At 42.8% G+C, this 12500-nt stretch overlaps 1 protein-coding gene across 2 annotated transcripts in view; it reads left to right on the top strand.

Annotated features, from left to right (window-relative positions):
* Window positions 1-12500, top strand: part of pde8b (phosphodiesterase 8B) — a 74093-nt gene that overhangs the window by 9299 nt on the left and 52294 nt on the right. Inside the window, exons 1-3 of one of the 2 annotated variants that reach the window (XM_037546285.1) lie at window positions 7554-7709; window positions 7784-7840; window positions 11112-11302. In XM_037546285.1, coding sequence (XP_037402182.1) covers window positions 7707-7709; window positions 7784-7840; window positions 11112-11302 — 251 coding nt within the window. In that variant the 5' untranslated portion in view covers window positions 7554-7706. Of the gene's footprint in view, window positions 1-7553; window positions 7710-7783; window positions 7841-11111; window positions 11303-12500 lie in introns of those variants that run through there. The other variant, XM_037546284.1, reaches the window with a different exon arrangement.

Here is a 12500-nt window from a genome sequence, read left to right as displayed (position 1 = left end):
TGGTAGATACTGAGTAACTCATAGTAGATACTGAGTAATTTCTGGTAGATACTGAGTAATTTCTGGTAGATACTGAGTGATTTCTGGTAGATACTGAGTGATTTCTGGTAGATACTGAGTAATTTCTAGTATATACTGAGTGATTTCTGGTAGATACTGCGTGATTTCTGGTAGATACTGAGTGATTTCTGGTATATACTGAGTAATTTCTGGTATATACTGAGTAATTTCTGGTAGATACTGAGTACTTTCTGGTAGATACTGAGTAATTTCTGGTAGATACTGAGTAACTCATAGTAGATACTGAGTGATTTCTGGTAGATACTGAGTGATTTCTGGTAGATACTGAGTGATTTCTGGTAGATACTGAGTAATTTCTGGTAGATACTGATAGATACTGAGTGATTTCTGGTAGATACTGAGTAATATCTGGTAGATACTGAGTAACTCATAGTAGATACTGAGTAATTTCTGGTAGATACTGAGTAATTTCTGGTAGATACTGAGTGATTTCTGGTAGATACTGATAGATACTGAGTAATTTCTGGTAGATACTGAGTGATTTCTGGTAGATACTGAGTAATTTCTGGTAGATACTAAGTGATTTCTGGTAGATACTGAGTAATTTCTGGTAGATACTGAGTAACTCATAGTAGATACTGAGTAATTTCTGGTAGATACTGAGTAATTTCTGGTAGATACTGAGTGATTTCTGGTAGATACTGAGTGATTTCTGGTAGATACTGAGTGATTTCTGGTAGATACTGATAGATACTGAGTGATTTCTGGTAGATACTGAGTAATTTCTGGTAGATACTGATAGATACTGAGTGATTTCTGGTAGATACTGAGTGATTTCTGGTAGATACTGATAGATACTGAGTGATTTCTGGTAGATACTGAGTAATTTCTGGTAGATACTGAGTGATTTCTGGTAGATACTGAGTAATTTCTGGTATATACTGAGTAATTTCTGGTAGATACTGAGTAATTTCTGGTAGATACTGAGTAATTTCTGGTAGATACTGAGTAACTCATAGTAGATACTGAGTAATTTCTGGTAGATACTGATAGATACTGAGTAATTTCTGGTAGATACTGAGTGATTTCTGGTAGACACTGAGTGATTTCTGGTAGATACTGAGTGATTTCTGGTAGATACTGTGTAATTTCTGGTAGATACTGATAGATGCTGAGGGATTTCTGGTAGATACTGAGTGATTTCTGGTAGATACTGAGTAATTTCTGGTAGATACTGAGTAATTTCTGGTAGATACTGAGTAACTCATAGTAGATACTGAGTAATTTCTGGTAGATACTGAGTAATTTCTGGTAGATACTGAGTGATTTCTGGTAGATACTGAGTGATTTCTGGTAGATACTGATAGATACTGAGTGATTTCTGGTAGATACTGAGTAATTTCTGGTAGATACTGATAGATACTGAGTGATTTCTGGTAGATACTGAGTGATTTCTGGTAGATACTGATAGACACTGAGTGATTTCTGGTAGATACTGAGTAATTTCTGGTAGATACTGAGTAATTTCTGGTAGATACTGAGTGATTTCTGGTAGATACTGAGTGATTTCTGGTAGATACTGATAGACACTGAGTGATTTCTGGTAGATACTGAGTAATTTCTGGTAGATACTGATAGATACTGAGTGATTTCTGGTAGATACTGAGTGATTTCTGGTAGATACTGAGTGATTTCTGGTAGATACTGATAGACACTGAGTGATTTCTGGTAGATACTGAGTAATTTCTGGTAGATACTGATAGATACTGAGTGATTTCTGGTAGATACTGAGTGATTTCTGGTAGATACTGAGTAATTTCTGGTAGATACTGATAGATACTGAGTGATTTCTGGTAGATACTGATAGATACTGAGTGATTTCTGGTAGATACTGAGTGATTACTGGTAGATACTGAGTAATTTCTGGTAGATACTGATAGATACTAAGTGATTTCTGGTAGATACTCAGTAATTTCTGGTAGATACTGAGTAACTCATAGTAGATACTGAGTAATTTCTGGTAGATACTGAGTAATTTCTGGTAGATACTGAGTGATTTCTGGTAGACACTGATTAATTTCTGGTAGATACTGAGTAATTTCTGGTAGATACTGATAGATACTGAGTGATTTCTGGTAGATACTGAGTGATTTCTGGTAGATACTGAGTAATTTCTGGTAGATACTGATAGATACTGAGTGATTTCTGGTAGATACTGAGTAATATCTGGTAGATACTGAGTAATTTCTGGTAGATACTGAGTGATTTCTGGTAGATACTGATAGATACTGAGTAATTTCTGGTAGATACTGAGTAATTTCTGGTAGATACTGAGTGATTTCTGGTAGACACTGATTAATTTCTGGTAGATACTGAGTAATTTCTGGTAGATACTGAGTAATTTCTGGTAGATACTGAGTGATTTCTGGTAGACACTGATTAATTTCTGGTAGATACTGAGTAATTTCTGGTAGATACTGAGTAATTTCTGGTAGATACTGAGTAATTTCTGGTAGATACTGAGTAATGGTAGTTACGGCCTTTTGTAGAATCAAAGCTCCGATCAGTGGGGCAGTAAAAGCTTTAAAGGTCTGTGTGTTGGTCAGCAGTCTGTCGACTGATAAACAGTCCTAAGATAACCAGCTATAGGAGACCAGTGTGTCATGCATCCTCCGGTCGTGTGTGTGTGTGTGTAGGTGTGTGTTTCATTTGTCCAGGTCACGTGTTCTGTGACACTGACCGAGTGTGGATCGATAGTGAGCCGGTGGGTCGGCAGGCCGTGTCAGCCGGGAGGCTAAATTTAGCGGAGGCTGGTTTTATCGTGCCCCCCCCCCCCGCGCTGTGTGAAGGGGCTGCTTTGTTCAGTGTGTGTGTTTGTCCTCACTGAGAACATGTGACTGAGCAGTGACACACACTGTACCATTTGGAGGAACGTGTGTCTCTGTGTGTTGATCTCAAACTGAAGACACACCTCGCCAGAAACGGAAACCGGGGCCGGACTTTGCAATAGGCGGGGGTCTCACAGCTTCTCTGTGAGAAAAGGGCCCCTAAAAATATGGATCAGATGTACTGCCCACATTCAGTAACCTATTCATCTGCTTTGATCGGGTGCCCCTGCTCAGCCGCCCTCTGGACCAGTTTGACCACTAGGGAGCTTCCCACTGTCCAGTGCTGTGCATGCAAAATGTCAGTGCACCTCTAATTATTATCAGTATACATTCTGTTATTTCAGTATAAATACTACTCAATTAATATTGGTTAAATGCTTAATCGTTTCCTACCCAGATAGCAGACAGTTCTGGGCCGATTCTGGCTTTCTTATGTGAGTGTTGGTTGACCACTAGGTAGGCATGCGGGCCAGAATGGGTCCAGATCCTGGACAGTTTCATATTGTTTTGCCTCGTGTCAACATTTGTGGGATAATTATGGTGTGAGTGTTGTAGACCAGTTGGTGTGAATGTTGACGTTGGGCCAGATCAGGGCCAGATCAGGGCCAGATCAGGGCCAGATCAGGGCCAGATCCTTTAGTTCTACTCACTTTACACTGTGTTGGTCAGATCTGGGCTGAGGCCCAGCTGTATACTTGGCCAGAACAAATCAAGGATGTGAGCCAGACAAATTTGCTGACTGGAAAAGCAATAAGAAGTGTTTACAGAACATCTCATACATTAATAATGTGTAATTAATTACATATTGATGTCAGAATTAACAATCCATAACATTTCATTAGATATCCATTAAATAAAGCAGTATATTCGTTGCATTTCTTGAGCCACATCGTGGACCTGTGTTGGTTTAACTTGATAAGAGGGCCGTGCTGAGTAATGTTTGTTTGTTAACTATGTAGGCAGTTCTCACGTTTTCAGGATGTTTACTCCCTTAAAAAAATGAGCCAAACCGCAGAAAATACTAATGGAGTTCAGAGTCCAGGGACGAATTACAGGAACATCTTAACTCTGAAATCTGATCTGTTTGGTCTCCATGACAACTGAGTTTCGGACAGTAGCTATTCCAGACTAACAGCTCCTCCCTTCATCATCTCTTCATTAACTTCATATTAGAACAGCATCACACAAACATCCTAACCAGACTAAACCTCCTAAATCCTGTCCTAACTTCAGGATGAACCCCAGCAGGGTCCTGACTTCTGTTTAAGGCCCATTTCTCTGGTTCTGAGGCGGCTGAGTCAGGCAGCGTAGTTCACTACCAGCATAATGAGCTCCGTTTATTCCTACTGTAAAACGCGGCTTTCACTGGGAGATGTTTTTCTCTTCTAACTCTGCGTTTTAAACATCTCAGACGCTGCCGACTCGAACTCCGCCGCCCCTCTGATCACCTTCCTGAGTTAATGTAGATGATGGAGTATTACAGTTATAGTGGTGAATAATGAGGAGGCGGAGCTGAACGGGCGGCTGTTTATTAGGAGGAGGAACGTTAGCGCGCTCGGCTAAAGCGTTTGGGAAATGGAGACTGAAACTGGGGAGCAGCGACTCTGATAAACAGCAGAGGGCGACTGATAAACAGTAGGGGGCGCTCTCACAACTTTCATTACTCACAGCTTATCACACTTTAGTTCTGTTTGACCTTTTTTACATCAGCAAGTTTTGTGCATAACAGCTGATTGTCGACTTCGATTGAGTGAGTTAAGATTTCCAAACTGGAGATAAGATGCTGTAAGATAAGATTCCTAAATTTAGATAAAAGTTGCTTCTGTGATGCAAATGAGTGAAAAATGTTCTACTGACCCGTCAGTCAGTTTCTGTGATACGACCCCAGATTTAAACCGTACAGTGAATATTTGGTCTCACATTAAACACAAACCTTCTCAGCAGTGTTTTTCAGCTGTTTGAAGCCGTCAGTGCTGAGTGGATCAATGCTGACTCTTTCTTTAAAAGGTTGTCTGGACGTTTACACACAAGACTTCAATGCTGGACCACATCAAAGGAAAAGCTCCACCCTGCTGACGTAATTTGCCCATTTGTTTAATTCCTGCTAATTACTGACTGATGTTCTAATGTCTGTTGTTAAGACATTAGAAGCTTAATATTTTGCCGTTTTGGGCTTGTCGTCTAAACTGCCAGCTAACATTTTATGACTCCTATTTGCAGCCGTTAATGTAAATTGTTACTGATGCATCCAAGACACGTTTGGTGTCCCGTTTCCAGAAAGACATGCCAGAATCTTCATGTGTTTGCTTCGGATCATGGCAATAAGCTGCATAGTTCAGTAAAATGGTGTGTACTTTATTTACACATCCATGTCCTTATTTATCATCACATAACAACCTGCTTTCCGGTGTTATTCCACATTGGAAGAGGCTGGAGCGCAGGGGCGTGTTGGCACAGTAATACTTAAGGCTTGCGTAACATAACATAGAACAGTTACCACTGATTTCCGACTAATGCCGGCATGTGGCCCCTTATTCGGCGGCTACTTGTTCAGATTTTCCATTCCGCCTTAAACTTCTGCACTATTTAAGGTGGCACAGAACATTTAAATAAGATGTTAACTTCAACTTTGTGCTAAGTGGTGGGTCCAGCATTTTGTCATGCATACACTCCTGTGCAAAAAATAGGCCACAAAGAAAATGGCAAAACATTAAGCTTTTAATGTATTTAACAACGAATCATTAAACAAATAGACAAATTAAATTAGCATGAGAGCTTTTCCCATTGATTTCTCTAAAGTTTTGTGAGTAAACTTGGAAAAGCCTTTTACAGAAAGAAGAGTTCAATATTGCTCCACTCAGCATTGATGGCTTCAAACAGCTGAAAACCATTGCCAGGCTAATTTAACCGGCCAGTGCAGAGCTGTCAGTAAAAAGTGGTCCCAAGCTTCGTGATCAGACATTGTGTTGGGTTTCTAAGTGACTGACTCAGCTTCTGTATCTACCTGCCCGCATATTTGGTTGAGGGGTTCCTTGCCTCAGGTAGGTGGGTTCTTATCCGAGGTTGAGGGGTTCCTTGCCTCAAGTAAGTGGGTTCTTATCCCAGGTAGAGGTGTTTCTCACCTCAGGTGGGTGGGTTCTTATTCCAGGTTGAGGGGTTCCTTGCCTCAGGTAGGTGGGTTCTTATCCCAGGTAGAGGAGTTTCTCACCTCAGGTGGGTGGGTTCTTATTCCAGGTTGAGGGGTTCCTTGCCTCAAGTAAGTGGGTTCTTATCCCAGGTAAAGGGGTTTCTCACCTCGGGTAGTTGGGTTCTTATTCCAGGTAGAGGGGTTTCTCACCTCGGGTAGTTGGGTTCTTATTCCAGGTAGAGGGGTTTCTCACCTCGGGTAGTTGGGTTCTTATTCCAGGTAGAGGGGTTTCTCACCTCGGGTAGTTGGGTTCTTATTCCAGGTTGAGGGGTTTCTTGCCACAAGAAAGTGGTCTTACCCTGAGGTAAGCTTCTTAAGTAGGCAGGCTTATCTGAAGTAGGCAGGCTTATCTCATCTTGGAAAGAGGGGCTCTGGGAGGGGCCTTCTTGCTTCAAGTAGGAGGGCCTCTAACCCGATCTATGTTGGCTTCTTGCCTCAGGTAGGGTGCTGATCACCCCAGGTAGGGGGCATATTGTACGAACAGTGGGTCAAGCTTCCCATTGTAAAACTGTTCTTTTGTGTGCTGTATAAACAGAACTTCTTGCTGCTCTGGTTTATTTGCTCATACTCCAGTTTTTACCCCAAGTAGATGGGTTTCTTACTTCATGTAGGTGGGTTCTTACCCAAGGCTCACTATTAGAAAAAAAAAGTTCTGTTCAGGTACATTTCTCGTTCATCAAGGTACAAACAGCGTAGATGTTCCCACAAAGCTCCAGCAGTGGTTCTAAGGTCTGATTGTGGAGCTTAAATCAGGTTCTCCAGGTGAAAAGTTGGTATTTGTTCCTTTTCATAACCGAATGTTTTAAAACAGAGCAGTAGAGTAAAAGCCTGGAGGCGAGGCGAGGCGGGGCGTGTGGAGTCAGTCCAGCTTAGAACAGATCATTTCAGTGGATTATGGTTCAGTTATGTTCCCTGACTGAAGGTACCAAGATGTACCCTTGTAGGTCCCATCTCAAAGTACTGACAGTGTAGTACTTTTATTTTTGAGAGTGTAGAGGGGCTTCTTATCTCAGGTAGGGAGGTGTCTTATTCTAGTTTCCATTTAGAGAAAGATACCTCCCTACCTGGGGTAATCAGCACCCTGCCTGGGGCAAGAAGCCCACCCTCTTGAGGTAAGAAACCCCTCTACTTGGGGTAAGAAGCCCACCTTCTTCCTGTTTTTTTGCTCTGACTGTGACTGAATGTGGCCTGTGAGCCATGTGTTAGTTGAGGAGCTTACGTGTGCCCAGCTGAGCGGATTATCCTGGGTGTTAAGTGGTGATGACAGGAAGGTTAGGAGACTTTAAGCTTAACACGCTCGCACTGCAGCATCAGAACCTGTTTCACTACCTTACTTTCACTTTTCAGACCCCTCACGATGTTTAGAGAACGTTGCTTTCACCTCCAGGAAATTATGTTTGGAATGTTTAGTGCTTTTTGTTAGCTGGATTCAAAGAAAGGTTTGTCCAGTTGCTGGTTCTCTGATAGCACCAATGCTTGGACAACATTTGGAGAACATTGGAACATCCTACTTTTCCCTAGCATGCGGACTGGGGTGGGGGAGGATGGCGTTACTGTTTTGACATGGTTCTGCTATCCTGTGTGCGGAATAGCTCCTCCAAGCAGCAGGAATGGTACGAAGGAGAAGAATGTACAGATCTGGACACTGTTCCTCTTTTTCTCACTGTGTTCTCCGTCCCTCTCTCAGGTGTCTGCTACTGAAGAATGTATTGGGCCGATGCGTCTGACCCAGGAACCTACGCAGGTATGGCAACTCAGCATTCTACACTTTAAAGCGATAGTTCCAAAGTTTTCCCCAAGCGTAGTGACGTCCTGCACTGTAGCTGTAAGGCTGGTGGGACTAGAATTAATGAAAATATTACTAAAAACATCAATCCAAGGTCTTAAAGTTTGAGTATCTACTGATACGTTTTCGTATGCGTATACATGACGGCTGACTATGGTACACAGCAAACATTTCCATGTGAGATACATAATATGTATAAATATTTGGACGTCAACATGGTTAATGTTATTTTGGTTGTCTACCACAGTTCGTCGTCTTTAGATGCTCCTGAGCTCTTCTGCATATTCTTTCTCTGCAAGAAAACAGTTGATCTGGCCACAACTAACATCTTTGCCCTTTCTTTGCTGTATTTGTCTTGATATTTTGTCCTAATTGGAGACTTGATTCACATGGACTTTCTATTGAGAGTTAACAGCAACTGATTCCAAATGCAAATGCCCCACATTTAAATTCAACTTTAGGCCTTTTATCTACAACCAGTTAAACTGTCCAGTTACTTTTACACAGAGTGAGATGAGCAGCAGTGAGCAGTGCTTGTGTTTTGAACTGCTTTAAAATGACGGTATAAACTCTCACTGTGACGCGACGCACATGCGGAACAGACTTAAACTTTCCGATAGGGAATGTAATCGGATACAGGCGTTTACACGGATATTATTCTTCTATTTAACTGATTATTTACAGGATTACCCACCTCAACTGGACTAGACTGTTCCATGATCATTTCTTATTCCTTGGTGGCAGCACAGTTTGGTGATTGTTGCCAGGTTGTGAGGTGGGGCAGGTCTAGCAAGAGCAGGGTGAGGTCAATGCGCCCCCCGAAGGTGGATGTGCGGCGATGCAAAGTGGGTGGGCCTCCTGAGCGAGGTTGCAGTGGGGAAAAGTCCACTGTGTGACTGGGCCCATGTGGAATTTCGCACTCGGGCTCTGTGGTTACCCAGCGCTGCTCAGGATGAAAGAGTGTTGAACTTTCACACCCACCCACCAACACCACAGCATTTTTCTCTCTTTCTCTTTCTTCCCACTTTCATCATCACCATAGCAAAGGAGGAGATACGTGCACTTTGTTCACGCACAGCTCAGTGTAGTGTCTGATTTTAAGCTCTTTCTGTTTCTCTTCATTTCTCATACATCGCTAGTTGAGCTTCAGGGAGCGGTGATGATGCTGTGGGGCAGTAAACAGTAAGCGTTAGCAGATTGTTGGTTTTGGGAGAGAGTCAAAGAGAGAGAGAGTGGGTGGAGGGGAAAAACTGAGGGGTAGATGAGAGTGAAAACGAGAGAGACAGATAAGGACGTTAGATCTGTGGGGGGTTTTCCTCTGTTTATGTTTGGGAGATGTGTTGTTTATTATTGTTTATGTTCTAGTAATATAACTGATGAGGTTCTAAAGATGGCCTGACTAGCAGATATTTTTTCAGTATCTTTTGTGGGGCAGCCTGTGCGATGAGGTCGGCAGGACGTGGTTTTTCTAGCCTGTTACGTCCATCTTTAAGTAATTGCCATTTGTGATGAAATGTTTTGTATATAAGCCCATAAAGGTCTTTACACACCAAATGTGAAACCAATAAACGACAGGAAAATGTGCAGTAATCTGATTATTTTGTGTCTAAGCTACACAGTGGACGTTTTTTCCCACCGTTATTTGCCCTGATATAAAACTAAATGTGCCTCATTCAGGAGCTGAAACTTTGAGCTATTTGACTTTCGTTACTCAGTTAAAGATGTTCTTGCAGCTCCACACCAGACGAAGCACGAAATAAATGGGCTTCTCCTCACAGAACAAGCAAACAATGACTCTTCTGTCGGCTCTTTGCTCCCTCAACCCAAACCATTCGTTACTGTGAGTTTACCTTCAGGCCACTTTGGCTTTTTAACATCAGTACCGTTCGCTATTCGCCTCAGTTTAAACTCAGCACTTACATTTTAAAGCGTCTCCTCAGCCGCCGGTCACTCCGCTGCTCACACCACCATGTTCTCCAGTCAGCACGCAGTGAACCTCTGGATGTGCTGGCTGGCGACGGATCCACCCATTGGATCCTTCGTCTCCATGGAGAAGGACACGTTTCTCGGGTGCACATGAAGGAGCCCTCGAAATTGGACAGTGTAGTCGCGCCGCTGTGGCGCCATCGGCCTTCAGATGCAGCCCCTGAATTGGGACACAGCGTGTGATTCTTTTGGTGTTTGTGAATAAGGCGTCACTATGGCAACACTAGAAAGGACTGTGGTGGGTCAGAGAGTTCGTAACGCTGGTGAATAAAATAATATCACGTGTGTAAGATCTCATACGTTGTTCACGTTTATATATATATACATTTATTTAGATGGCATATGAGACAGGTTTGTTGTGTTTGTGAGAGCAGGCACTGAGTGGTATGAGGTCTAAAAGCACAATGAGTATGAACATAACTAGGCGGTGTTTACAGTGTGAAGCGGGAGCCGCTACAGTAGCAGCTTATGATTTATAGCACAGTGTGTATTAACAGGAGAGGAGGTGCTGATGACGGAGATGAGGCTCAGCTCAGTTCAGACAGCAGGAGATCAGTACCGACTCTGCAGTGAGGAGCATCAGAGCATCTCCTCCCTCCCTCACTGACGTAGCAGAACTGGTGACTGGCGTCTCCTCCGAGCGCGTCCAGCTGCACGATCACGCTGCATTAGCGATGTTTGGAAGGCTGTGCTGCCTTCGCCCTAGTAGCGCTGGTGGTATCGTGTGTTTGGGGGAGTCGTATCAAGTGGCTGGAGTTAGATACGAGATCACTGGGGGGGAAATCACCAATTTCCGCCTGAAAAGAACGTGCGTGGTATTTTTGCCCTCGGCTAAAGGCTGACTGTGCTGAAGAGAATCGACCCCAGAATCACTGATCGCTCCGTCTCTGATGCCCCTGTTCAGGTAAACGTATTGACGGATGAATTGCACAGATGAAATAGCTCAGCTGTTTTATTGAAATAAGGAGAAGATCCCTGTGCAGGTTTGTTTGTGTTGGTTTATCAGCTCTTGTTCATGTTCCGTGGTATGAAGAGCCCGTTTTTAAAGACTCATATGAACTGCAGTTAAAAGCTGACGGACGACGAGTTCTGACATCACAGCCAGGAGAGAAAATGGGCGTGGCCTTTGGTTTTACGCATAAATTAGCACGGTTACTGACATCGCTCAGACATTCTGATGTCGTTTGCCTTTATGTGTAAAATTGATCGCGTGTTCATGAGTTTGTAACTCTCACCTGCGCAGGTGCTGCTGGTCTTCGCTAAGGACGATGGACAGAGTGATGCGTTGTGGTGGGCATGTGAGCGGGCAGGCTTCAGGTGTAATGTTGCTCGTACACCCGAGTCTGCGGTCGAATGCTTCCTGGACAAACATCACGAGATCGTGGTGATCGACGGGAGGCCGTCACGCTACTTCGAAGCTGAAGCGGTCTGTCGGTGAGCCTCACAGACACCTACTGTACTGTTTACACCTGCTGTGTTGATCTCCTTGTTGTTTTATGAGTGATAATAACTCATACAGGCTACATTACTGGAAGGATTATATACATTAAGGTCTGTAGATTTCTCATTCAATAAATGGGAGCAAGAAAAACGTATGAACTGATGAATCACATGTCCGCAGGGGTTTGAACACCCTGATCAAATCACATGATGTTGTTGTTGATTTTAGTTAGACATCCTGTACAGAGATCACACGTCTGCACTATAACACATAATTACTGTTTTTTTAGCTGAATTTAACTTTTTAGGGGAAATATTAAATGTAAAAAAGTCAATTATATCATCATATATATATTATATTTTATATATTGCACAGGCCACATTTTACACGTTATTATTCTCCCAATATTTTAATACAGCAACAAAATCACCAGCGTCATTTGATCGGGGCACCCAAACATTTGCACACAACAGTAATGATCTATTTATAACTATTTTTGATTATCACGGGATTTGAATTCTGTTTCATATTAGAATCATTTTATACTTTTATTAAGCAAATAAATAAGCTCAGGACAGTAAGCACGTTTGAAAAAGCGATAAATCAGGTATGATGATGATGATACTTTCATTGTTTACAGTTAGGAATTCAATGTACGGCAGTGCAAAAGTCAGAGACTTTGATTGATTTAATTTCCAGTCAAAACAGACATAACGTACAAGGTATTCGTGCTTCAGGAGGTCAGAGATAAAATAATCGTGCGTAAGGAAGGACAACGTCACAGGAAAATAATTGAGTTTCCAAAACTGGAGAACACAAACGGATTAAAAGCTCCAGAGAAAACGAGGCTCCTAACAACCACCTGGAAGAGCTGGTCGACCCCAAAACCGCCCCCATCAGATAAACAGCGCTGAAAGCTTTGATCTCTGAGAGAGAGGAGAAGATCAAGCTGCTTCAGATCTGAAAACATCCACAGGTGTTTCTGTCCATCCTTCCACTGTGAGGAGACCACTCAGCACTGTGGGTCTGAAAGGACGTGTAGCTGATCAAGAAGAACCTCACTGAGAAAAGGAGACGGACACACCAAACAAAGAAGCTGAACGATGGACTGACCACCCCAGAGTCCAGACCTCAGCACCACTGACACACACACACACACACACACACACTCAGTTGTGTTTTTTGATTTAT

The sequence above is a fragment of the Pygocentrus nattereri genome, chromosome 16 (genome assembly GCF_015220715.1).
Source record: "Pygocentrus nattereri isolate fPygNat1 chromosome 16, fPygNat1.pri, whole genome shotgun sequence".
In the NCBI taxonomy this organism is placed as follows: Eukaryota; Metazoa; Chordata; class Actinopteri; order Characiformes; family Serrasalmidae; genus Pygocentrus; species Pygocentrus nattereri.
Note: the sequence above shows the minus strand (reverse complement) of the source record. Positions and strands in the feature narration are given on the sequence as shown.